Source organism: Aethalodelphis obliquidens, unplaced genomic scaffold (assembly GCF_003676395.1).
Source record: "Aethalodelphis obliquidens isolate GAN/ISIS:26980383/991018 unplaced genomic scaffold, ASM367639v1 scaffold111, whole genome shotgun sequence".
Taxonomy (NCBI): domain Eukaryota; kingdom Metazoa; phylum Chordata; class Mammalia; order Artiodactyla; family Delphinidae; genus Aethalodelphis; species Aethalodelphis obliquidens.
In genome coordinates this window covers 1,287,559-1,314,565 of record NW_020838055.1, presented here as the reverse complement: position 1 = coordinate 1,314,565, position 27,007 = coordinate 1,287,559, and the positions used below count along the sequence as shown (strand labels likewise).

Here is a 27,007-nt window from a genome sequence, read left to right as displayed (position 1 = left end):
TGGTGAACATTGGAGGGAATTTTTAAAATTTAGCTTAATAAATTACGGAACAGCCACATTTATAATGAAATATCATGAAGTCAATAAAATCAATAAAGGCACTAGAGAAGTAAGAAAATGTAGTCAGTTTTAGATGAATAAAACAGTCCGCAAAACATTATCTATACCAGGTTGCAAATATGAGAAATAGGTAAGCATATGAGGGGTAATATGCCAAAGGGAATGAACGTGGTCTATTATTATGATAAGTTTAAGATATATTAAGAGTTAAAAATTCTATTCAATAAACAAGAACTTAAAAGAAATATAGAGCAAAAACAGGGGAGAAAGCACCTAGAACAACTTTTAATATAAATGACCGCGAAGGTTGCGATCCACGGAGAGATCTAAGCCACGTGAAAAAGCGGCCACCCGCCAGCCTCAGGAGTCAAAGCAGTTCCCCTGGGGCTCATTACCCAAAAAGAGGGGCCTTGGGCTTGTGCCACCTCTCATGGCACCTGCGAGGACATGACTGAAAGCTGACCCTTTGGAAGGTCCTTCCAGCCATGGAGGCTTCTGACCTTCTGAAGTTCACTTGCGTGGCTCAGCGTGGGTTTTCTCCTAATCCGGTCTGGTCTCTGCTTTCAGGCAAAAGAGGCAGATGCTGTGACCCTGGATGGTGGTTTGGTGTTTGAGGCAGGCCTGGACCCCTACAAACTGCGGCCGGTAGCGGCAGAGGTCTATGGGACGGAAGAGCGTGAGTTGCCCCTGGGGACCCAGAAGGTGGGGTGGCCTGGGCCCTGGGCTCCGTGGAGTCAGAGTGGATGAGCCACAGAGGTGATGTCTCGGGCAGCATCACACTTACAGGGAATGGAGTCCCTGGGCTCTTTGGGCCGGTCACTGACCCACCGGGGAAACAGAGCAGGCTCTGGGCTGCGGTGACCAGGTGAAACGGCAGCACACACTCCCCTTCCCACTGGGGGCTCGGTCAGCGTGGGCTGTTTCTCTCCCTCCGGTCCAGGCTAAGAGCTCTCGATTCTTTCTGCTCTTTTGCAGAGCCCCAAACCCAGTATTATGCCGTGGCTGTAGTGAAGAAGGGCAGCAACTTTCAGCTGAACCAGCTACAAGGCCGGAAGTCCTGCCACACGGGCTTTGGCAGGTCCGCCGGGTGGAACATACCTATGGGGACACTTCGCCCGTTCTTGAACTGGACAGGGCCACCTGAGCCCCTCCAGAAAGGTAAGATGGCTGGGGGAGGGGTGTTGGGGGTGATCTCTGGCTGGGGTCTCTACTCCAGTGGCACATACACAAGCCACTTCGGGATGGCCCAGGTGGACATGTGGGATGACTCCGAGGCAGGGGTGAAGTTAACTGATGTGAAGCCTGCAGGGGCAGGGTCTACCCGCATCAGCAGCCCTGCGAGGTGGCAGCTGAGTCTGTTCTCAGCCAAAGTACATCTCTCTGAGCTGCTAGCTTTGCAAACGCTGACAGGCAGGGGTGGAGGGAGTGCACACTGGGGGGTGCCACTGGCTGTGGCCCGGTGGGCTCACACTCTGGTTCATTTCTCTCTGTTCAACAGCTGTGGCCAAGTTCTTCTCTGCCAGCTGTGTTCCCTGCGTGGATGGCAAAGAGTACCCCAACCTCTGTCAGCTGTGCACAGGGACAGGGAGAAAAAAATGTGCCTGCTCCTCCCAGGAACCATATTTTGGCTATTCTGGTGCCTTCAAGTGAGTGAGACTGTCCTCTTCTCCCCAGCGGCCCACATGTCCTCCGGCTAGGAAGCGCTTGTGTCTCTGGTCCCAAATAGAGCTCAGTCAGCTAGTGGGGACCATCGAGGAGGTCCAGTCCTACTGCTGTGCAGACAGAGAAACTGAGTCCGAAGAGGGTGCCCAGTGCACCTTCCCAGTGCACTTTTCCCTCTAGCCCCCCAGGCCCAACATGTGCCCTTTTACCTCTGCACCAGCCCCATGAGCAGCCATCTGGCCAGTGGCCCCTTCTGTCCCCCCAGAGAACCCTGAATCGGGCTTTGTCCCTCTGTTGTCCTGGGTTCCTCCTGCTGACTCTGTCCCCTCCATAACCACAGAGGGACTGAAGGAGTCTTGTCATGAGAAGACCAGTCCCAGGCTCCTGGCCAGGCAGGCCAGCCTGGCCTGTCCCGGAGCCAGGAGGCGGTGGGCTCCTCCTGACTGACTGGCCCCAGCGCCTCTCTGCAAACCCCCCACCCAACTGATGCTGCCCCTGTTCCCCCATCTGCCTCTCGGACTCAAGCATTTTGCGCAGGGAGGCCTCCTTGCTTCTCCACTGGCCAGGGCACATCTGCCACTTAGTCCTGGGAGAAAAAAGCTACATGGCTAAGGACACTACTTTTACCCTCTGGTGTAGAGGCTTCGAAACTCTTTTACGTAGAAGGACAAAGTTTGGCCCTCTCAGCCCTTAAAGCAGAAAGCAGGGGTCTCCGGCCAGCACCTGAGCCCTTCTTCCTCAGAATTCACCTGGAGGTGACCCCTGAAGCCTTTCCAGTGGGGATGCCCCAAAGCCTGAGGGCCCTGCCCTCCACAGATCAGGAGCCCACAGAAGACAAGCCGCAGGACCCTGTTCCACAGGGAGGCACGAGGAAGAAGTTGGGGAGGGCCGCTCTGTGCTGACCCTTCTGGTGCTTTCTCATCCCACAGGTGTCTGCAGGACGGGGCTGGAGATGTGGCTTTCGTGAAAGACAGTACAGTGTTTGGTAAGAGAGGAAGAGCCACGGGTACTGCCTCCTTTCCTTTTCTTTCCTTATTTTATTTCATTTCATTTTACTGTAATTCCAAGTAGTGAGCTAATTTGACTCCTCACTTCCTGGCCCCACGATCATCAAGGTTCCCTACAGAGCATAGCTCTTATTTTATGTTATTTCATGGAATAATTCAATGGAATGTGGAATAATTCAGTGGAATGTGTTCTTATTTTATGTTATTTCTAAATGATCAGTTTTCTTGAAATCTCCCATGCCCGCTGTCTTTCTCTTCCCCCTCAAAGACGCCCATGCCAACGTATTTGACACGTGTCCTCCGAGATATATAGGTGGTCTTGCAAAACGTGTAGTGCTGGTGTGTGTTTCTGGATTCTAAGCTCACAGAAGCTTTACTGATCATTATCGATCATGATGTGATCAAGGTTTTCCGCTCAGCATTTTGTTTTGGAGATTTATCCGTGTTGTTGTACTTGTCTGGTTCAGTGGTTCTAATAGATGAGAAATGCTCCATGGGAAGCACACATCACTTTTTTTTTTTTTTTTGGCTGCATTGGGTCTTCGTTGCTGCGTGTGGGCGTTCTCTAGTTGCAGCAAGCGGGAGCTACTCTTCGTTGGGGTGCCCGGGCTTCTCATTGTGGTGGCTTCTCTTGTGGAGCACGGGCTCTTTGCACGTGGGCTTCAGTGGCTCGCGGGCTCTAGAGCGCAGGCTCAGTAGTTGTTGCATCTAAGCGCACGGGCTTAGTTGCTCCGCAGCATATGGGATCTTCCCGGACCAGGGATCAAACCCGTGTCCCCTGAACTGGTAAGCGGGTTCTTACCCGCTGCGCCACCAGGGAAGTCCACACACATCACATTTTATTATCTATGGTTGTAAAGCAATAGATGTGTCATTGTTGGTTTATTTTGCATTTCTCTGACGTCTAGTGAGTTTGATCATCTCAATATATTTGCTAGTAGTTTGGGCTTCCCTTCTTTTATGATCTCTGACTATTTTCCTCTTGATTTTCATGTCTGTTTCTTCATGATTTTGATTCAAGGCTAGGCATTCCTTCTCTCTAGATATCCAGCCATTGTTGGTTCTAGACTTTAGGAACGTCTTTTCTCAGTCAAAAAATCTGTCAGTAGCACCTTTGTTGAACAGAAGCCCTTGATATTGATAAGATCAAATTGGTCACTTTTGCCCTGCTGGTTTGTGTTTTGGGGACTTTTAAAGATGCCCTCTTCCCTCCAGATCATAAATATTTTCTACAATAAGATTTATAGACTCCCCTCCCTAACACACACTTGTTTGTTCATACGTACTCTACCTAGGAAATCAGGTATGGATTTAGCTTCAGCATTTCCCCCCTTTAGAGTGAGATCATTTTCCTTACAGTAACGACTATGAAAAATTCCACCCTTTTCCTACTGATATGTGCAGCCTCCTATACATCAAGCTTGTTTATAATCATGGATCAGTTTCTGAGCTATTTTGTTTCATTGGTCTATTTGTATTTTTCTGCATTTATTACTCTGGCTTGTAATGGTTCTTAATAGCTTGTGGGGGTCTGGGGAGAGAGAGCGTGCACGCAAGCGCCTTCCCCCAACACTTTGCTATTTATTTTCTAACTAAAATTTTAGAATTATTTTGTTGAATTTCTAAAAACATCATACTTTAAGTAGAATTGTATTGCATTTAAATTGATTCATGAAAAATTGACATATTTATGTCAAACTGTCCAATCCCTGACCATGATAAATCTCTCCGTTCTTTTTTTTTTTAAATAAACTTATTTATTTATTTTTGGCTGCATTGGGTCTTTGTGCTGCGCACAGGTTCCTCCTTGTGGTGGCTTCGCTTGTTGCGGAGCACGGGCTCTAGGCGCGTGGGCTTCAGTAGTTGTGGCTCGCTGGCTTCAGTAGTTGTGGTTCACGGGCTCTAGAGCACAGGCTCAGTAGTTATGGCATATGGGCTTAGTTGCTCTGCGGCATATGGGCTCTTCCCGGACCAGGGATCGAACCCGTGTCCCCTGCATTGGCAGGCGGATTCCCAACCACTGCGCCACCAGGGAAGCCCAATCTCTCCCTTTTGATCACACCTCTTTTTATGTCCCTTAATAGAACTTACAGAACTTAACATTTTTCTCTTGGTCTCCTGCATTGTTTGTTTTTGTTTTATTTTGGCTGCGCAGCATGGCTTGCAGGATCTCAGTTCTCCAACCAGGGATTGAACCCAGGCCACGGCAGTGAAAGCACCGAGTCCTAACCCCTAGGCCCCCGGGGAACTCCTTCCTGCGTTGTTTAATGAGGCTAATTACCAGCTATTCAATGGTTTTAGTTGCTATTATAGTATCATATTCTGTATTAGTTTCTGTTTTATTATTGCTAATGAGAGTAACACTTGATTTTTGTAGTGTTGCCTTGCTGGACTCTCCTGTTAGTTTTATTAGTTTTTTCTTGGTTTCATTGGCTTTTCTATGGAGGTGAGTACCTCATCTTTAAAAAATTAGTTTGTCTTTTTCCCAGTGCTTACATCTCTTATTTCTTTAGTAAATTGTGAAATCCAGGTCGTCTGATACTGTGTTGGCAACATGACAGCTTTGCCTTGTTCCTGATTTTGAAGTGACTGTTTAAATTTTCTTCTTTTAGAATGATTTTGCTGTAGATATTTTGATATGTGGCATTTATCAAGTTTAATACCTTTGCCAAGTTCTCTATGTTACTTGTTTTCCAAAACTAAAAAAAAAAAAAAAAAAAAAGCACATATAGATGTTGAACATATAAATGCTTTTGCTGCACCTACTAGGATTAAGATGATCTCATGGTTTTCCTTTAACCCATTCTTGTCATGAATTACTTTAGCTTCTTTGACATTCAGCCATTCTTTTGTGAATGGAATAAACTGATAAACCTTAATCCTGATCTATTAGTTTTAAAATACTCTGTTATATTGAGTTCGCCAATTATTTTAGATTTTTGTGTTTATGTTCATAAGTAAAATAGGTCTGTAATTATTCCCTCCTGTACTTCTTTCTCTGATTTTGAGATCAAGATTATACTAAGCTCATAAAACAACTTGGGTCAGTTTCCGTCACTTTATGTATTCTGAAGCAGTTTACATGTGATATAGATGAACAGTTCCAAATTGGGATGAACTCACTCATAAAATAAAAATAATCTTTTCTTTTGATACACCCAAGTGTTGAGAAGTGGCTCAACTGTATTTCTTGCTTTAAAATTTTTCTTGTTTTTATTCTTGCTGGAGATGTGGGTAAGGCAGCAGCCCCTGGCTGGCCCCCTGGGCTTGTCTCCCTCATGTGACCCTTTTCTAGGTGGAGTTGCCGTGGAAACAGGTGGGTCTGGTTCAGCCTCCTTGACTTGCCAGGCAGGAGTTGCAGCAACCCCAGGGCCTGTATGATGCAATCAGAGGAACGTGGCCTTTGCCCCTAAGGCTTTCTGGGCACTGTCTTTACCTTTCTGGACATTCTGGAGCAATCCACTGCCTTTCTGACGCCCAGTTTTGTCAACTGTGTAAGATGTCTCCTCCAGCTCAAATTCTATGGGGGAAGGGGGACTACAGCTCACGGCTACTGTCTGGGGTTGCCTCATCTGGGCTCCCCTCCACCTCCCTCTTTCCCTAGAGAACCTGCCAGCGAAGGCTGACAGGGACCAGTATGAGCTGCTCTGCCCAAACAATACTCGGAAGCCAGTGGATGCATTCAAGGAGTGCCACCTAGCCCAGATCCCTTCTCATGCTGTTGTGGCCCGAAGTGTGGATGGCAAGGAGGACTTGATCTGGAACCTTCTCCTCAAGGCACAGGTATCCCCACCCAGAGTACCCCTAACCTGCTTGGATTTGGTGGTGGTGGGGTTTCCTTCCTTCTTTCCCTAACTACCTGCCACTGTAGAAGTCCTCTGTAGCCTCACTGCACAGATGCAGTGGCTTGCCTGTCTCTAGGCCATACTCCACACAGCAGGAACAACGAAGCCCCTTCTAGCATTACGGACTGGTGGTGTCTCATGGGCTGGAGTAGAAGCAGGGGGAGGACAATGCAATATTCTCAGGACTCTAAGATGCTTGGAACCCAGCAGCTTTTTAAAGATGAAGCCATAACTGAGCTATGTCACAGGGATGGCTTGAGTCCCTCTATGGGAGGAAGTCAACCAAGGTTCCTCCTCTCAGAGTCATCCCTAAGTTCCAGATGTTCTTTTTCAACATCGTGTTTTTGTTTCCTATTTACCACTGACATCATAATTCTCTTTTCCCTTAATTAGGAGAAGTTTGGAAAAAGCACTCTACAGGGATTCCAGCTCTTTGGCTCTCCTCCTGGGCAGAAGGACCTGCTGTTCAAAGACTCTGCCCTTGGGTTTTTGAGGATCCCCTCAAAGATAGATTCTGGGCTGTACCTGGGCTTCCGCTACCTCACCGCAATGCAGGGCCTGAGGGAAGGTGAGTGAGGGCCAGGCAGGCCCCAAGGGCAGGCTGGTGTGGGTGGTGAGCCATGGGTGAGGCCTTCGGGGAGCACCTCACCCCCACCCCATGGGCAGCTTGGCCCTGCTCTGTAGTGGTCACTTGGCCATCTCCAAGCCACTGGAGGTCTTCACCATGGTAGGTTTGATGTGAGTGTGAGCATCTTCTGTGCACCAAGTCAGGTGAAAAGTGTCTCCAAAGGAATGTGTCGCCTCCTGATAATACTGCCACAGGTCCCTGTGTGCGTCAGGCTCCCCAGCCCTGACGAAACAGTCAGTTTGCCTCCCAGGAAGTGAGAAGTATGAACATGAACCAAGAGAGCCAGGGCCCCTCCTGGGATAAATCCAGAGGCCTGGTGGGACACGGCCCAGTGCCTGGGCCCTGAACTTGGCTGGGATACCGCATTGGGCCAGCTCAGCCATGGCTCCTTCTCCACTGGAGGCTTCAGATGGAGTCTGGGTGAACTGGGAAGCTGCGCTGTTGTCAGTGGTGGTGACTGCCTGCCTTAGGGGAAGTCAGGACAGGGCTTAAGGTCCCCTAGGCCATCTCTTGGGGCTGCCACTGTTTCTGTGTCCTGGAGCTTTTATCCAGTAGGACAGAGATATTAGGCAATATCTCGGTATCTCTTTCATTACACTAAAGCTTGAAGGGTGGATTAGAAGCCGGGGAAGCCTCCAAAGGAAGAGAAATGAGACACGAGGAGGGCTATGCCTGAAGAAGGGTTTGGGGAGCTGAGAGTGGAGGGGGAAGAGGAGCACGTGGAAGGGAAGAGGCGCAGGTGTCTGATTCCACTCTTCTCTGGAGGAAGTAGCTCCCGCCCAGCGAGCATCGGGGCAGGAAGGGGGCTCTGAGTGGAGCCGGCGCTCCAGGGAGGTCAGCGGGCCTGGGTGTCCCTCGCTGGGCTCAGGGCACCTGCCGACCGCCATGTCCCCGGGCAGCTGCAGCGGAGGTGGAGGCGCGGCGCGCGCGGGTCGTGTGGTGCGCGGTGGGACAAGAGGAGGAGTGCAAGTGCCGGAAGTGGAGCCGCCAGAGCAACCAGAACGTGTCCTGCGCCACGGCCCACACCACCGAGGACTGCATCGCCCTGGTGCTGGTAGGTGGCCCGCGGCGGGCCTGCGGGCGGTGCGGGCGGGGCAGCGCTCCTAGGAGACCGAGGTCAAGGGCATCTGGTGTGAAGTGAGGCGGACCTTAGAAGCGCTACGGCCCCGGGGGCGGGGTCTGCTCGCTCCTGCGCAGTGTGGGAACAGACACAGCTTTCCGTCTGCAATCTGTTTACTGTGGGCTTTCCAATCTGATTTTAAGAACGAGTTGCGATGAATGCAGGTAATTTGGAAAATATAGAAAGATGTGATGTAAAAACAAACAAAACACTGGGACCTCATGCAGAGATACCACAGTTAGAGTTTTGCTAACTTCCCACTCCAGGATTTCTCGGTTCATCTCAGTTTAGGCTCGGAACAGTACTGGGTCGTTCCAGTTACGTAGTTGAGTCCTTTTCACTTAACAGTGTATCATGGCCATTTTCTCACGTGACATATTCTTTGAAAACACTTTAAAAAGTGATTTCAGGATATCTTTTATATGGTGTGGCACAGTTTAGTCATGACCCTATTCTTCTTTGTCTCCTTATTTTGTTGTTAACAATAACCCTGTGCTGTGCAGCCTTGAATAGAAATCTTTATCCACATCTCCTATTAGCTTTAATAATGTTGTAAAAAAATTATTACTTAGTCAAAGAGGGAGTTTTACAATCTTGATGAATCCGTGTTCCAATTCTGGAGCGTGGGCTCGTTCATTCTGATGGTGAGTGAATTTAATTGTTTCTGCCCACTTGTTGAATAGCTTCTGTGTAGCACTTTGAGTGTAGTGCTAATGAGCAGAGACTAGACAAGACCAGCTCTTCCCATCTGTCTCCTCAGTGAGGGAGGCTGGTCCAGGAGGGCATCCCAACAGTACTCCAAGTGCAGAAAGGGATTTTGTTCAGAGGACCGGGCTACCTGTACCCGGTCTTTCCAATGGAAGCGACAGCATGAAAGGCATGTAGGTCTGGTAGAGAATTAATAGTGCACATGGTGTTTCCGTGGGGTCCTCAGTTCAACCCTTGCTGCTTTACTGGGGCACCTGACAGCCATTCTCTTAGAGCTGTAAAGGCAGGCGGGACAGGAAACAGCCTCACTGTGGTGCTGGAGATATGCTTTGTCTTGGCAGAAAGGAGAAGCTGATGCCCTGAGCTTAGATGGAGGATATATCTACACTGCGGGCAAGTGTGGTTTGGTGCCTGTCCTGGCAGAGAACCAAAGTAAGTGGAGAAGAGTCCTCTCTGGTTTATTCCCTCAGGGCTTTGGGGGTGGGGTATAGAGAGGAGTAACCCCACTCTGTGGGTCCAAGTGGAGACATTAAAATGGACAGATACGTTCAAACAGGAGAATCAGGGGAAAGAATAGATGAAAGGGGCCATGTTACCCACACAGCCTATTGTAGTGAGAACTGACAAAGCCCAGATCGGTTTCCTCTTTTTAATTTTTAAAAAGATTTTAGTAAAGTATAATATATATGCAGAAAAGTGCACACAAGTGTACAACTCAAGGACATTTCACAAAGTGGTACATCCCCAAGCGCTAGGGCCCAGAGCAGGACACAGCAGGTTCCACAAGTCTCCTTGTGTCCTCCTGTCACCAGCCCCCTTACTCCAGCAAGGGTAATGACTCCTGACTTCAAATGGCACAGATCAGTTCTGCCCGTTTTTGAACTCTATGTAAAAGGAGTTGCACAGCATGTGCTTTTAAAAATGTCTTTTGCTCAGCGTTATACCTCGTTTTGTAGTGTTCTACTTTGTGACTCCACTGCAGTTATTTATTCTACTGTGGATGAGCATTTGGGTAATTTCCAGTTGGCTGCTGTGGATAGCGTTGGTATGATCATCTGTGTCTGTGTCGTTTGGTGAGCACGTGTATGCATTTCTGCTGCATGGAACTGCTGGGACAGTCTCTTTGGACTTGATTCTGCAAAGACAAATACCTTCTGATTTCACTCCTATGTGGAATATTAAAAAAAAAAAAAAGGGAACAAACCAAACCAAATCAAACAAAAACAAACACATGGATTCAGGGAATAGAGTAGTGGATACCAGAGGGAAAGGGGGAGTGGGGGGAGAGGGAAAGGGGTAAAGGGCGTCAGCTATAGGTGATGGATGGAAACTAAACTTTTGGTAGGTATATAGAAGTCAAAATATAATGCTGTATGCGTGAAACTTAAATAATGTTATAAACCAATTAAATATACTTTTCCAATAAAACAACACCTACAGATTCACATTATCCATCCCATGAAACAGGAGTGATGCGACTTTTTCCTAAGAAGAAGCCAGTTACTGAGTCTGAAAGCATGGATCTCCCCATGCTGAAGGGACATAAGAAATGCTACTTTATCCTTAGCCTCTCCAGAGGGAACTAGAGGAGGTCAGGCAGGTGAGACAAGGTGCCCCTCACCTCCAACGGGCGAGGATTAGGTAGGAGTACTTTGGTTGCAAATGACACTATCCCATTGCCAAGTGGCTTAAACAAAAAAGATAGTTGATTGGTTTACGTGGTGATTGAACTGTCCAGACGTTAGTTTCAGCAGTTCCACCCCTGGGTACATCCCCAGACGTGTATGAAGATGTCAGTGACAATATTGGAAGCAGTGAACTTAGGAGCCCTAACTCAGCTCAATAAGTTACAGACAGTAAGGCGGTTTGAACTTAAAAACACAGTATTGGGACAAATACCATATGATATCACTTATATGTGGAATCTAAAATATGGCACAAATAAACCTACCTACAAAACAGACTCACAGACATAGAGATCAAACATGTGGTTGCCAAGGGGGAGAGGGAGAGGGAGAGGGAGAGGGAGGGACTGGGAGTTTGGGGTTGGTAGATGTAAACTATTATATATAGGATGGATAAACAACAAGGCCCTACTGTATAGCACAGGGAACTAGATCCAGTCTCCTGGGACAAATGATAATGGAAAAGAATATTTAAAAAAATGTGTATGTGTATAACTGAGTCACTTTGCTGTACAGCAGAGACTGGCACAACACTGTAAATCATCTATACTTCAATTAGGGCATTCCCTGGCGGTCCAGTGGGGTTAGGACTCGGTGTTTTTACTGTCAGGGCCCAGGTTCGATCCCTGGTCGGGGAACTAAGATCCTGCAAGCCACATGGCACGGCCAAAAAAAAAAGAGCTTAAAAACACAGTATTGGGTTGAAAATAAAAAAAGGAGGAAACTTAGTGAAGTCTATAATACAATGCCATTTATTTATATTAAAAACACATATACACAAAACCATGCCAGTATATGTTCTTTGATATGTGTGTACCTTTGAAAAATATATGATCACAATAAAACATGTGTTTAATGACCTTTTGCTTGTCTTTATTCTTTCAGAATCCTCCAAAAGCAACAGCTTAGATTGTGTGCACAGACCAACGGAAGGTGAGTTGGAATCGATCACTTTCAGAGTCAAGGGTAAGTTTTTGTATCTGGAGGAGGAGGTGGTGGGAACTTAAAAAAACCTCACAGAGATGCAGCCATAGAAGCTGTAAGTTCTTTTGCAGGTGCAAATCATTCACAGATGAGTAACTATAATTATGTTTTTACGGACCTTCATACATGGCAGAGAAATATAAGAGTTCCTCATTTTGTCCTGACCACGGTGAAGGTGGGGTGTCACACCCCCATCTCATATGGACGCGGAAACAGTGTCCCGGATGTCACTCACAGCCGTTGATAATACTGTGGCAGATCCTGGCCTGGAACCAGGTCCCTTGTGCTAAATCCCTTGCCCTGTGCACCAGCCCACCTGCCTGCCAGAGCTGGTGCTTCCTCAACTTCGGCAGAGCTCTGCACTTGCCGGCAGCGGAGTCTGCCCGGTGCGTGCTCTCAGGAGGAGGACTGCACCCCATTGACCCTCTCTCAGCACAGTGAGGTCCTTAGGGACACACCCCCTGCATCCATACAGCACTTATTCCGGCAGCCATCACGCTCTGGCCTGATGCAGTTGGTATATTGCATGTTGCAGTTGGCGATCTACGCACTCTTGGGGTCATGCTTCTTCGTCAGTGTTCGTGGCTTTGATAGCCCACGTCTACAATAGAATGAACTGCCGGTTTATAACTCAGGGGCAGTATATGGCTGGTCAAGGACTTCAAGGATCAGCTTACTATTTCATTTCATAACCCAGATCAATCTCATCTTAACATAGAGCAGCAGCTTAAACTTTGTTGGTCTATCGGACAGTGGCCAGTCATCCGGGGGAATCTGCCTGGTGATGCTTCTTGACCTTCGTTGGCTCGGGTTGCACACAGCTGCAGTAGAGTCCAGGGACCGGGCCCTGGGAGGCTAAGACTTGCTCTTCTCTTGTCCAAGGGTATCTTGCTGTGGCAGTTGTCAAGAAGGCAAATGCTGAGCTCACATGGAATTCTCTGAGAGGCAAGAAGTCCTGCCACACTGCCGTGGACAGGACCGCAGGCTGGAACATCCCCATGGGCCTGATCGCCAACCAGACAGGCTCCTGCAAATTTGGTAGGAGTCCCGAGGGAGTCGTGGGTCGGCCATCCTGAGGGGCAGGCTGGGGTCCTCTGTAGAACTCAGGGAGGGGAGGTGTGGGGACTTGCAGGCTGACCGTGGCTTACAGGCCTTTTCTGGTGTAAGCAAGATCCCCCTGCGGCTTCCTTCTGCAGCTTCTCCACACGGCACTTCCCACACCCCCTCCACCCCACACGAAGGCGCAAAACTGGAGGATCGGTCTGTTTCTCTGCACCCTAAGAATGGATGCAGGTCCTGAGAAGTACAAAAGTCACTTTTTGCTTCCTGGAGCTCCGGATCTAAATTCCTCCCAGGCACTGGCTTCTCAATTTGGGAAAAGCCATCTGCCTTCCTCATGAAAGATGACTTCTGTTACTAAACGGAACTGACATCTTACTCCACGCTGTAGAGGAAACTGAGTAAGACCTCCAGGCTTTTGGCTCAGCCTTGCCTCCTGGCTGCGCGCCGTGCTCCCACCCCACACGTGAGCCATGCCCTACCTGCTGTGGGCCTGGTGACGTGGAGCTGTGTGCCACATTCTTGTCACGGTCACCTCCCGGGCAGGCGTCTGCTCAAGTGGGGCCCTGCTGCATTTTGAATGGGTTTGTGATCCTGGCTTGGCGGGCTCTCGTGTGGCTCTGTTCCTCACTAGCAGTGCACACTGGTGTCGCCCTCTATGACCCCACGGCAGCCTCCAGGTTGTGGGCAAGCTGCCAGGACCACAGTGGGACACTCCCAGCCCTAGGCCGAGCTTGGCACGTGGCATGGCTCTTCCAGTGGCAGGGGCTGCACGAGTTGGATAATGGGTGCTACTTGCTTGTCGGGGCAGGGCTTTCTTGTCACCTTTATTTCCTCTCTTTTTAATCCGTATTAATCCATGTTAACTCCTTACTGTGGGTTAAATCACATGGTGGGTTGGTTTGTATTAGGTTCAGCTGCAAGGACAGAAAACCCCCAGTAGAAGTGAATAGAAGTTTATTTCTCTCCCACGTGAGTGGAGTCCAGCGGTGGATTGTCCAGAGCTGGCAGGACGACTACATGGTGTCAAGGGCCCAGGTTTCAAACATCTGGCTATTCTGAAACATATGTGGCTTCCGTGCTCAAGGTCGCTCATGGCCCATGTCACATCTGGGGGTCCAGTCCCCACTTCTGCATTCCATGTGCAGAATGAAGGAAGGGAAGGAGAAGGGGCAAAACACATGTGCCAACTGTCTCTTAAGGATGTCAGGACACTGGCACCCAACACTCCTGCTCATATTTCACTGGCGATACTTAGCCATGTGGCTTACTAGCCACAGAGTAAGGCTTGTCTCTGTTCTAAGGGACCAGGTGCCCAGGTAAAAAGCAGGGTTCCTATTACTGAGGAGAAGGGGAAATCAGATCCTGGAGTGGACGTTTTGCAGCTTCTGCTGAGATGGCCATCAGGTTCATCAAGTTGAGTCCCCAGCTCGAGGCTGTGATGATGGGACCCTTTGTACAATTACACACTCTCTTCCCCAGCCCCAGTCAGGTTTCCTGTCTCAAGTACCTACAGTCTCAAGTTTTTCTGAACCTTGGTGGGGCCCGGGTTGGTGGTGACATGTTACTGTGTGTTATAATGACTGTGTTCTATCTGCCTTGGTCAATATGATGAATGGAAACCAAGCCACATCACCTGTTAGGTAAAGACCGCTTATCTTGACTCAGGTAGGAAGAGCTGACTCCCTGTGCTTCTTCTCTGCAGATGAATTCTTTGATCAAAGCTGTGCCCCTGGGGCTGACCCGAAATCCAGCCTCTGTGCACTGTGTGTTGGCGATGACTGGAACATGAACAAGTGTGTGCCCAACAGTAAGGAGAGGTACTATGGCTACGCCGGGGCTTTCAGGTGAGTGCTGTGGGCAGGCTTCACCAGGACGGGGCCTTGTTTCTCATCCTCCAGCATCTTGGCACTGCATTTCTAAGGGGCCCAATGTGGCCCATCACAGCAGAGCCAAGGGGCAGCCTGGGGATCAGCTGATGGGCGGGCTGGGGAGTGCTCCTCCCATCGCACCCACCACCCCAAGAGTGGGGACTGGCCCCGGGGCTGTCTGACCTCAGCTCTGCTGGTCTCCCCCTTGTGGCCCGGAGCCAAGGCCAACCTCAGTGGGCCTCGATGTCCTCATCCTCAGCATCAAATGGGGAGAGGTTGTGGTATCAGTCCTTTCTGCAATTCAGTTTATGGGGAAGAATTCTCTTTCTCACAGGCACTACCCTCTACCCCAGCCTAGGTCATTGTTATGTTTCACGTTTTACTTTTCTCTTTGATTTTGGCCTTAGAAATGGCAAAATAGCGCAGTGTTATTCTCCACTAGTGAAAAATAAACCAAAAAATAAGTTTTTAGAATTCACCAATTATAAACACTTAATAAATCACAGTATCTTTCCACAGTCTTCATTTTATAATCCAGATGTTACTTCTCAGTGGTCCAATTAGGGGTTTGAAGGGCAGAGTTCTCCCCCATCCGTTTTTCTGTATTCTCCAAGAATATATTTCACCACCAGGTGGCGTCATGTATCTGAGAATGACTGCCCAAACTGGTCTTTGAATTTTTTAATGTAAATTCAGTAGCCTTCTCTCCAGTGATGGCATGATATAAAAGTAGCTTTTGCTACACTCTGAGTGACTTATAAAAAAAAATTTCGTGAACGTACAAAAATATCTTTAAGGGGCTAAAGTTTTGCAAATGGAAGAGTTGTGATGTGATTCTACTCAGAAATATTGAATAGACAACATGTCTGATAAAAAACCATGTGGTTTTCTTTTTCAAACCTATGGTAAGGTATTATTTCACTGGAAACACCTACACTTTAGTATTCCTATTTATACTAGAAGGAAATGCTTTGTCTTTTGCTCAAATCAAAAGTGGAAACAGAGCCATATTTATCTCTGTGTTTCTAACTAACATCCTCATATATTGCTGGTTCTTGATTTTTAAATGTCAGCTATTTTCTGCTGACTTTCCATTATGAAAGAAGATCTAGCCTCTCATACTGCTCCTGTGTTTCTTCCACCCGTAACCACAAACTTCACCTCCTTTCAGTATCCAACAAGAGTATGACATATTTAGTGCTTACTTTATTATGAATATGTAAATATTAGTCTCATATTAAATATATGACATAATAAAATTATATTTCCCTTATTGAACAGAGTTTTTGTTTACTCTGGAGTCGATAGGTGTCTTTTTAAAATTTGCTTAATTTTCTGTACTTCTTTTAAAAAATCACTCATTCATCCCCATACCTTCTACTAGTAGCATAAATCTAGCAATTCATGCACAAACAGACTGGATGCTGTCCCAGATTCATCATTTACCTGCGAATGTTGCACCTGAAGATCTCCACCCTCCTCCCCAGTCTGGATTGGTCCTCTCGAGGCCCCCTACATATCTGTGGTCTGGGGATTCCCCTTAGGCATCATTCTGGGATTTTTCATTGTCTTACTTCCTCTTAAATGACCTGTTTCCTGGATCCCACATCTTTGGTTTTCTTGGTTTTGTTGCAACAGAACACATGTTCTTGAGAAAGGGTGAATAGGAGTTCTGTTTTTTGAGTATTTACATGTCTAAAAACATCTTTAGTCTACTCTTGAAGTGATTTATAGTTTGGCTGGATAACTAAGTACAGGCTGGAAAACAATTTCCCTAGGAATTTTGACAGGATTTCCATATCTGGGAAATGGGAGCATTAACTGTTTTGACCAACTGTCCCACTACAAACAAGCGAAAATGTTGGGTTAAGTACACACACACACACACACACACACCTGTGTTCTTAAGAGCATTGAATAACTGACAAAGTAACAAGGGATTATTAGACTAAAATCTAAGGGGAATAGGAATTCAGAGACCTAGGTGGAGACACTTTGTCCTGACAGTAGCTATTCTGACAAACTTGAACTCAGAGGTTACATACACCTTTAAGGTAGGAGTGAACCAGAAGTAACTTCCACCCCACTCCTAGGAGGCTTCAGGTTGCCTGGATGCTGAGGAAAACAGGGAGGAAAATACATGCCATCCCTGAAAAATTGAAACCATGGGCCAGCTCTTGCATGGATTTGCAGCTCCAACTTGTGTCCCCTAGGATGGTCCAGAAATTCTCAACTCATAATTTTTTAAAAAGTGGTCCCAGACTAGCAGTCCCTTTAAGAATCTGTCTGGAAGACAGCATCTTCAGTTTAAGCCTCAAAGACTGCTCAGAAATACTCTATCAGTAACAATGAGCAGGACACAGTAAAAAGTAATTATAGCAATGTGAAACAAACACACGGGAAAAGTTGCCAGAAGCAAAAAACAGAATAAACAGGTTAGTAGTTTTAAAAAGGAATAAATAGAACTTCTAGAAAGGAAAAAAATGACAGCAATTGAAGTTTGCTATATAATTGACCAGTTTAACAGATTAAACATAGCTAAAAAGAGAAGTAGCAATGTGGAAAATATGTGAAAAAATTATGCAGAATGTAACATAGACAGAAAATCGAGCAAATACAGAAATTTAAAAGCATTAATCCATTGTCTTCTAAAGCTAGAGTTTCTGTTGAGAAATATGGTACCATTTTTCGATCCCTGATTCTTTGTATATGACATTTTTTCTTCTTGAAAAGAATTTTGTTTTTTCAGTTTTCAACAATTTATTTTTGGCTTCCTAATTCTGAGAGAGAAGCTGTAGAAGGCTCATGAAGTGTCTTAGACAAACAGGTCTACACAAAGAATATTTTGTGAAGAGTAAATAAATCAGACACATATGTTTTATATTTCTCTCCAAATTTACAGAGATTTAACTATGAATGAAAAATACTCTTTAGGAAAAAATGAGTTTTGTGTTTCATCCAATGTAAAATGCTTTGAAAACTATTTTTGTGAAAAGTTTTTGATTTAAAAAAATAAAATAGTTCTAAAGATTATTTTTAAATCTCCCTCCAGTGTTCTGAAACTTCACAATGATATTTCTTTAGTGGGTCTTCTTTTAATTCATCGGATTGGGCATATATATATTTACCCTTCATGTATATAGGCTGTATCTAGTGCTGCTGTTCTCAGCTACTTTCAGTGGTGCCTAGTACTTCTAACTGTTGAGTCTTTCTGGAGTTCTGCCATGCACATCAGCTTTCTCCTGGGCGCCCCCCACTTCCAACTTATGTCACAGCTTTCTTTGCTCTTTTGGGTCAATTACTGCTCACCCATTTGTTCTCTACCTCCAAACGTTGTCATTATTATCTTCTCTCTTTCCCTCTTGCCTTCCTCTGGCTCATAGATTTATGGCTTAAAAAAAATCTCATTCATGTCATTTTATTGGAATTTTAGAAGGAGGGAAGGTACCCATATATCTTCAACCTACCATTTTAAACTCTAAGTTCCTGGAAATATTTGTCTCTATGTTTTCTATGTTTAGTTCCATGTTTCAGTTTTTGGAATGTGTATTATGAATACTTATGAAAACTCTAATAGTTTTTCTTCTCTGGCAATGTTTTTTTTTGGCTGTGCTGGGTCTTTGTTGCAGTGTGCGGGCTTCTCATTGCGGTGGCTTCTCTTGCTGCAGAGCACGGGCTTTAGGCGTGCAGGCTCAGTAGTTGTGGCACACGGGCTTAGTTGCTCCGCGGCACGTGGGATCTTCCCAGACCAGGGCTCGAACCCGTGTCCCCTGCATTGGCAGGCAGATTCTGAATCACTGCGCCACCAGGGAAGCCCTGGCAATGTTTTTATTCTCTGAAACATTTTAGGTGCCTGGCTGAGGACGCTGGGGATGTCGCATTTGTGAAAGATGCCACTGTCTTGGAGAATACTAACGGTAGGTAAAGATGTTTCCCTTTCCCCTTCAAAGAAGAATCTTTGCCATCACGACACAGATTACTGTTCAAATTTGCAATTGGGAAATATTATAACCTTTTCCAGACTTGGATCAAATTAATTCTAAAATACTTTACCACAGTATGCAACATAGTAACATCTATAGCTGTCACATTGATTTTGAAACCAAATTTCCTCTCTCTCTCTCTCTCTCTCTCTTTCTCTCTCTCTCTCTCTCTCTCTCACACACACACACACACACACACACACACCAGCCATACTCAGGGGCAACTATCTCCCTGGCTTTGTCTAGTCAGCCACAGAAGCACACCATCTTCCTGTCTCAGCCTATCGGAAACTGAACGTGGATGATACATGAAAAAAAATTTGGACATATGCAGGTTAAATTTCCCCTTTTAAACAAGGAAGTAGGAGCCTTCATTCAGCCCATGTGAGCCCTCAGTGTGGAAACTCCTTGGGGAGTTAATGAGGACAAAATCATAGGCAGATGCAGATGATAGAAGGTAAAATCCCTCAGCCAATAGAGGAATAAGTCACTCTCTCTTCTGACCTCTGGTGAAAATACTAATTACCAAGTTTAAGACTCCCAGCAGTGTGCTGCTTTCCAAACTGCACCTCTCTCCCTACCCGCTGCACTTAGCCCTCCACCCCGCCGCAGAGCACTTGCCACTTCCCCCCTCAAAGGGGCTGCTTCCCCTTTCTGCCTCTTCCCTTCAGTGACAGCCACAGCCAGAGCCACTCCTCCAAGTCCCTGGGGAGAGCAATCGAGGCCAGACATGTAAATCTGGGGTGATCTCAGTATTGAATGGACAAAGCTAAGAGAATGCAGGAAGTCTTTTCTTGAGGGGACAGGGCGAAAGGAGAGAAGCAGCCACCTGACCACGAAAGCTACATTTGCACACACACAGGCATAAATGTGTACAGTTACATTTCGAATTCAGGAACCGTGAATCTAAGTGATCTTCAGGGATCAGATGGGTGTCAAATTTAGTTTTAAGCTTCTCTGGGATTTCACAACTGTATTTTATCGGAATTGACTGAAAGCATATTTGATAAACCCATAGATGTTCCTGTCCTTCCTCTGGTTACACTAAGAGCATTGGAATACGAAAGGAAACAATTTCTTCTTCTTTTTATTTAAAAACTACTTATTTATTTATTTGGCTGAGCCAGTTCTTAGTCGCGGCACACGGGATCTTCGTTGCAGCATGCAGGATCTAGCTCCCCGACCAGGGATCGAACCCGGACCCCCTCCCTGCCTTGGGAGCTGGTAGTCTTACCCACTGGACTACCAGGGAAGTCCCAACAATTTCTTCTTGAACACAAACCAACACTTCTTTTTCTGGAGCTCACTGGAGAATCTGGCATACATGGAGGGTTTTCTTTTAAAGAAATGTAACGGCTTTGTGGAGATACAATTTACATACTTCAAAATCCACCCATTCAGAGTGTAGATTCAATGGGATTCAGTGATCTCCAGCACATTCAAAGTTGTGCAGCTGCCAACAGAATCCAATTCTAGAACTTTCACAAACCCCCTTGAAGAAACCCCACACCTATTACCAGTCCCTTCCCCACTCCCCCAGAGCTGGCAACCACCAATTCACTTTCTGTCTCCATAGATTTGCGTATTCAGGACATTTCACATAAATGGAATCCTACGATATGTGATCTTTTGTGACTGGCGTCTTTTACTTAGCGTAATGTTTTCAAGGTTCATCCACGTCGTAGCGTGTGTCAGAACTTGACTCCTTTTTATTGCTGAGTTATACTCCATCGTGAGGATATAGCACTGATGCTTGATATGTTTGAAGTTTGTGTATCTTGTGGAGCTTTATTTGCTCTCCTTCACATCACTGCGACCCCAGTGTGTGCGTTTCAAGAGGCCGGTGGATGGTCACAGCCACCCGGAAAGGATGCTTTGCCTCAGAGTGGCAGCCGTGGCTGATGCTGCCTTCTTTATATCTCCAGGAGAGAACACTGCGGCCACGGCTAGGAAATTGAATCGGGAGGACTTTGAGTTGCTGTGTCTCGATGGCACCAGGAAGCCTGTGACAGAGGCTGAGAGCTGCTACCTGGCTGTGGCCCCAAATCATGCCGTGGTATCTCGGAGCGATAAGGCAGCACATGTGGAAGAGGTGCTGCTCCGCCAACAGGTATGGGTCACCAGGGCCTCCTGCAGGGGCTCCTGTTAGGTGGGGCAATCACAGAGCTCAGGGAATCCACCCATCCCCAGCCTTTCTGTCCCATCCCTCTGCTTGAAGCTGGTGATGAGAGTATTTGCTCCACGCTGGGGGGCTGCCCTGAGTCTCATGGCCCTGGATGTGCGCTCACGGTCTGGCTGGGAGATGCTTTCTCTCCTTGAGTCTCCTGTTGTTCTTCAGGCAAATGAGGGAGGCGACTGAGCCTTCCTCCCATAGCCAGGTAGAGAGTGATTTACTCTGCTGATGTTTCCAGAGCCCGGGCCGACTGGGGATGTTCTAGACAGGGCCCCTGCATTTGTAATCTCTAAAAACAACAAACCCAGAACTTGTATAGATTTAAGTCTATCTACGTGAAGTGGTTTGAAGGAAATCCTATAATTTCCTTGAAGTCTGGGATTCTCTATTAGGACATCTAGCTCTGTATTAAAATGGCATGTTTCTAGATGTGCGTTAAAGAAATTGGCCCTAGAATGTAAAAATTGGCACAATAACTAGCATTTATGGAGCCCCCACTGTGCACACTCACGGATGCTGGTAAGAGGTCTGCTGCCATGCAGGTGGTTGGTTCTTGCAGCTCACCTCCGTGGGAGGCCTTGGCATGGAGGAGGAACCAGGCCCAAGGGAGGCTAAGTGACCTGCCCAAGGCAATGACTGGGTCTGTGGCCGAGAGGATTTCCAATGCAGTCTGCCTCTCTGGGAGAGCTGGCCTATTAGAATGCTAGAGGTGATTACTTTGAGGGTGGATCTCAAAATCCTCAGCTGTCACCCAGTCACACAGAAGAAGTTCTAAGGGGAGAGGCCACAGATTAAAAAGAAAGGCAAGATGGCGGGAGGTGAGATCAGAAGTGGTGAGGGGCCTGGGCACTGGGCTGGGGTGTGGAGCAGGGGGCCATGGGGCAGGGGAAGACTTAGCCAGGACAGTGGAGTGATTCCAGAACTTAGCTCCTTTTGCCCCATGGTTTTCCTGTGGCTGATCCTGTGCAGAAGAAATGCCCTTGGCCTCCCCGAATCCATAACCTCTCCTGTTTTCCTCCGCTGCTCTCTTACTGTCTGCCCTTTTGACACAGGCTCAGTTTGGGAAAAATGGAAAACACTGCCCGGACAGGTTTTGCTTATTCCAGTCTGAGACCAAAAACCTTCTGTTCAATGACAACACCGAGTGTCTGGCCAAACTTGGAGGCAAAACAACATATGAAAAATATTTGGGACCAGAGTATGTCACAGCCATTGCTAACCTGAAAAAATGCTCAACCTCCCGTAAGTGGAACATAGGTAGCATCACTGGGAAACCACCGCGGGTGAAGGTCAAGGTTGGAGGGCCAAACATTCTAGGGATGAAGCGGGTATAAAAACGTTAAGGCAGGGCTTCCCTGGTGGCGCAGTGGTTGAGAGTCCACCTGCCAATGCAGGGGATACGGGTTCGTGCCCCGGTCCGGGAGGATCCCACGTGCCGCGGAGCTGCTGGGCCCATGAGCCGTGGCCATGGGCCTGCGCGTCCAGAGCCTGTGCTCCGCAACGGTAGAGGCCTCAACGGCGAGAGGCCCACGTACCACAAAAAAACAAACAAACAAAAAAAACGTTAAGGCAATACAATGTCTCTATACTTTGGGAAATTACACTCTCATTGATGAGGTGAAAGAGCTAGAGAATAAAATAAACCCTTAGTAATATGCTAACTTTTTATAATGCTGATAGCGATTGTAAATATATGTATGTATGTATATACATACACACAAAGGTATACGTATATTTACATATATATTGACAAATGACAAATTCTGCTTTCTAGGCAGTTACCGTAAGTACTAACCATAGAGAATACAAATTCTCAAAAAACATTTTAGCCAGGAAAATGTATTGACAATAATTTAACCCTTTAAAAGCATTTAGAAGACATAGCAGAGTGTTGTGAGCCTCCAGGCAATGATTCTCGAGTTTCAGCAAGTTTTGCCTCCTCTGTGCACTGATGTCGTCTGGGTTCCTATTCCCAGTCCCTCACCAGGGGAGTTGGAGGCATCGGTGGGTGTTGTGTGGTGGTCCAGGGGTTGGGGAAGGGCTGAGAATCTCTATATCAGTGGTTCTCAACCGGGGATCATTTTGCCCCTGAGGCATTTGGCAATGCCAGGAGGTATTTTTAATTCTCATGATATAGGGGGTGCTGCTGGCATCTGTGGGTAGAAGCAGGGATGCTACTAAACAGAGCACACACAGAACAGCCTTCACAACAAAGAATTCCCCAGCCCCAAATGTCAAGAGTGCCAAGGAAACCCTGCTATTTCCACGGACATCTCAGGGAATTGTGATGCAGGTGGATCTAGGGCTACGCTTAGAAATTGCGCTGCAGGTCTACTCTCGTGAGCAGCCTGCTCAGGATTGCACAGATGGTACACCCCTTGAGGGCAGGGCTTATCTGTCTGTGTTGAATCCTCAGCACTTAACACAGAGGCTCACACAAAGCCTGTGCTCAGGAGGGATTCATGGATGAATGAGTGAATGAGTAGGTGGATATCACTGCAAGCAGATTTGCATGAAGATGATCAGTTGCTCACATTCCAGAACAAATTCGAGGACCATCAATACCTTGTGAACTTGAGAGTGTGACCGCTGATTTACCTGGAGACAAGTGGGTGGCAGCTGTGTCACTCAGGCCAGAACAGCGAATCTCGCAGCTTGATAAGGACCAGAGCTTTTGTGTGCTCCCTTGGGTCCTGTAGCTCTTCGCAGGACGGACAGTGGGGAAATGTGGGGATGGCAAGCCTTGACCTACAGTGGTGGGAGGGCAGAGGAAAGTCTGTTTTAGTGTCCTCTTTGATTGATGTATTGATTCAAAAAAAAAAAAAGGAATCAGTTTCTGAATCTCCTGCTTTGCTGTGTCCCACAGCGTTTCTGGAAGCCTGCGCCTTCCTGAGACGTCAAACCTGAAGAGAAGCTGCCCCGCCTCCCCGGGGGCCCCTCCCTGCTTCCAGCCCTGATCCTTCTTCTCCCTTCCTCTCCCTTCCTGAGGGCGGATTTTGCCAAGCCCATCAGTTTTCACAGATCCCTGCTACCATCTTAACAAGAAATAAAATTAGAAATGCTGTTGATTTTCATTTCCTATAAAGTGCCATTCATCTTTTCTAGAATTTCATACTGAAATCATGTGTCTGACCAAACACCTGCCCAGTGGAACCTTTCCTTCCCTGTATTCCCACTTCCCACTCCCACTCTTTCCAGCAGTTTCGGGCTTAGTGCCTGATGGTCTGGAGTCTAAGGTCAGGCCAAGCAACTCTTTTCCTCAAGGGCACCTGTTGGTCCCTCATATAGTTGTGTGTGTGTGTGTGTGTGTGTGTGTTTGAGTGTGTATGTGCATGTGTGTGTGTGTGTTTCTAAGGCGCGGGAAGGAATAGAGAGTAGGAATCAAGGGATTAGTGGAAGAAGCCGGGTATCAAGAAGATTTATGAGTATTTGCTATTTTAAGTAAATAGCATCAGGTATAGTAAATGTACAAATATAGACATAGGAAAATGTGGAACACAGTGGGCCCTCCATGTCCATGGGTTACACATCCTTGAATTCAACCAACTGAGGATTGAAGATATTTGAAAACAAATTACAGAAAGTTCCAGACAGCAAAACTTGAATTTGCAATTTACATTGTATTAGGTATTATAAGTAGTCCAGAGATGATTTAAAATATATGGGAGGACATGCATAGGTTGTATGCAAATACTACACAATTTTATATAAGGGACTTGAGCATCCTTGGATTTTGGCATCCACGGGGTGTCCTGGAACCAATCCCTGCAAATACCGAGGTACAGGGGACAACTGTACATCTATCCCTTGGCCTTATTGGCCCTCAACCTCCGGTTAACCTCTGGTCACCAGTTTATTCCCACTTTTCTCAGCCAAGCTCTTTAAAGCGTGGTCAGAGAGGGCTGCCCTCACTTCAGCAAGTCAGGTGGGTGTTTGGGTCATTCTCTCTTCACCCCACTGTAGTTTGATTCTAACCTGTTCACTCCCTTGAAGCAGTTCTGGAATAGGACAGCCCCAGCTTCCCAAATGGCCAAGCTTAGTAGGGTTCACATCTCTTTTCCCTGAGCCCCTTACTATGTCTGATCCTGTGGACATGTGCTCCTTGAAGTTCTGTTTCCTCAGGTTCCATGCTGCTGCTCCTTCCTTTTTCTGCCTTTTTGAAGGTCCATGCTTTGTCCTTTAAGTGTTCCCCATAGTTTTCTTCTCCAGAGTTTCAATTCTGACCCACTATCTTGATGCCAGGGAAGGGAATTAAGAGAGAACCAAATGGCTGGGTTTTAGCTGCTAATGCACAGACTCTCCCCACCAGTAAACAGGGCCCATTGGGGTCCTACCTTAGATTAGTAACTCTTCCCTGAGAAAGGATCATTTTCCTGTTTTTAGTATTTCCAATGGCTCATTGGACTCAACAGGCAAACCTGCGTCAACCAGGGTGAATCTTCCCTTTCAAAGGCAGAGAGCAGACAAGAATGGCCAGCATTGACCAGTACCAATGAGATAGGCAGGCATAGCACAGGGAGATCACCTCAGTGCTCTGTGACCACCTAGAGGATGCAAGAGGGAGGGGTTATGGGGATATATGTATACGTATAGCTGATTAACTTTGTTATACAGCAGAAACTAACACAACACTGTAAAGCAGTTATACTCCAATAAAGATGTTAAAAAAAAAATGAGATAGGCAGTTCTGCTGCTGCCTGCAGAAGCCTCTGAAATCTGTCAGGAAGGACATTAATTACGGTCCCATAATCCTAGAATGAAAACTCCCTTTTTTGCTACTTTGAATTATGGCCCAGATATGTAGTCCAGCCTCACTAGTAAACTAGAAGTTTACTGTGGGAGCAACATTTGATGGTGTAGCCATATTAGTCATAATACCAGCAAGATAAAACATCATATTTGAACCGTATAAACCTTCTTGTATAAATAAGATACTTAGGTGAAATTAAAGGCCCATGAAATCCCCTTTTCTGGCTGAAATAAAAATTGCAAAATCTAACATCGCTGTATCCATTAACTCATGCTAAGTTATGTCAATGTCTTACACAACAAAGGTTTGTTTCTGTCTCCGTTCATACCTGTCATGGGTCATCAGTGGCTCTGTTGTTCATCTCTTTATTCTGAGACCCAGGCTGAACCAGCAGCCCCTGCCTGGGGCACACTGGCCTGTAGACAGAGCGGGAAATAAGAGAGAGATGGAGGCAACACAAAAAAACTCTTAAAGCTTCCTTCTAGGAGAGGCCATATCATTTCCATCATTTCATCGCCCAAAGCAAGTCAGGCGGCCGTAGCATCAATGAGGGGGGTCTTTGGTCCCGCATTCTTTCACCCTGACACTGAATTGAGTGTGGGGCTGTGTTTGGTGTCCCTGCTTTTACTTCCTCAGACCTCAAGTTCCTTACAGTCTTCAAGGAAAGCTTGTATTCTGCGCGGTCCCCACTCTAAACTTTTTTTCTGCCCAACACAGATTTTAACAACCATCAATTGTAATACATTTCAGCAGATTCCACTTCAGATTGTACTAAATTAGTGTTTCCTCAATTTTCTGGAAAATATTCTTGCCTGTAGTTATTCCATGTGGACTATTCCTGGAGGCTAATTCTTTACTCACTTCAAACTCACCACTGATTCCTCAAATAGACAATAGTTAACAGCATCTGTAACATCTGTTTATTCATCAAAAGCCAAGGAAAGCCACTCAAATCATTTGTCTTATTTCTTGTTCCCAATGTTTTCAGCTCTTTAAGCAGGAGTTGTCAGTGAACGGCTAAAGTCTTAAGTTAATTTTCTCTGGGCACATTTGTTTACAGCTGCAATCAAACATTTCATTAACTCAACATAGGTAAATGACTTTTCTTGCTTGGCTAACAAATGAGCTATTTAGAAAGTTACTTTGCTTGCAGCCTCATTTCTTTTTTCATTTTGAAGATTTTTTTTTTTTTTTTTTTTTTTTGCCGTGCCACACAACTTGTGGGATCTCAGTTCCCCCACCAAAGATTGAACCCTGGCCCACGGCAGTGAAAGTGCCAAGTTCTAACCACCGGACCTCCAGGGAAGTCCCTTGAAGAAATTCTGTTGTGATGAGATATTTCACTTTAAAATTTGTAATTTCCCTGACCATTTTTCCCCTATGAGTTTGGAATAGTGCAATGAATGCTTTGTCTGGAAATGTCAACACATGTTGTATTCTTTTAGCACAACTATAGTTTCATTGCATAATAA

The 27,007-nt window shown here is 46.5% G+C and overlaps 1 protein-coding gene across 2 annotated transcripts in view; it reads left to right on the top strand.

Annotated features, from left to right (window-relative positions):
• The window catches only part of LTF (lactotransferrin), a 28,568-nt gene extending 4,709 nt beyond the window's left edge, over nucleotides 1–23,859 (top strand). The window contains exons 3-17 of one of the 2 annotated variants that reach the window (XM_027097006.1): nucleotides 628–736; nucleotides 1,036–1,218; nucleotides 1,559–1,706; nucleotides 2,652–2,707; nucleotides 6,334–6,512; nucleotides 6,968–7,142; nucleotides 8,102–8,256; nucleotides 9,372–9,462; nucleotides 11,601–11,648; nucleotides 12,582–12,737; nucleotides 14,464–14,605; nucleotides 18,479–18,546; nucleotides 20,538–20,722; nucleotides 21,838–22,027; nucleotides 23,652–23,859. In XM_027097006.1, coding sequence (XP_026952807.1) covers nucleotides 628–736; nucleotides 1,036–1,218; nucleotides 1,559–1,706; nucleotides 2,652–2,707; nucleotides 6,334–6,512; nucleotides 6,968–7,142; nucleotides 8,102–8,256; nucleotides 9,372–9,462; nucleotides 11,601–11,648; nucleotides 12,582–12,737; nucleotides 14,464–14,605; nucleotides 18,479–18,546; nucleotides 20,538–20,722; nucleotides 21,838–22,027; nucleotides 23,652–23,692 — 1,926 coding nt within the window. In that variant the 3' untranslated portion in view covers nucleotides 23,693–23,859. The remainder of the gene's footprint in view (nucleotides 1–627; nucleotides 737–1,035; nucleotides 1,219–1,558; nucleotides 1,707–2,651; nucleotides 2,708–6,333; nucleotides 6,513–6,967; nucleotides 7,143–8,101; nucleotides 8,257–9,371; nucleotides 9,463–11,600; nucleotides 11,649–12,581; nucleotides 12,738–14,463; nucleotides 14,606–18,478; nucleotides 18,547–20,537; nucleotides 20,723–21,837; nucleotides 22,028–23,651) is intronic. The other variant, XM_027097007.1, reaches the window with a different exon arrangement.
• The last annotated feature ends 3,148 nt before the right edge of the window (nucleotides 23,860–27,007 follow it).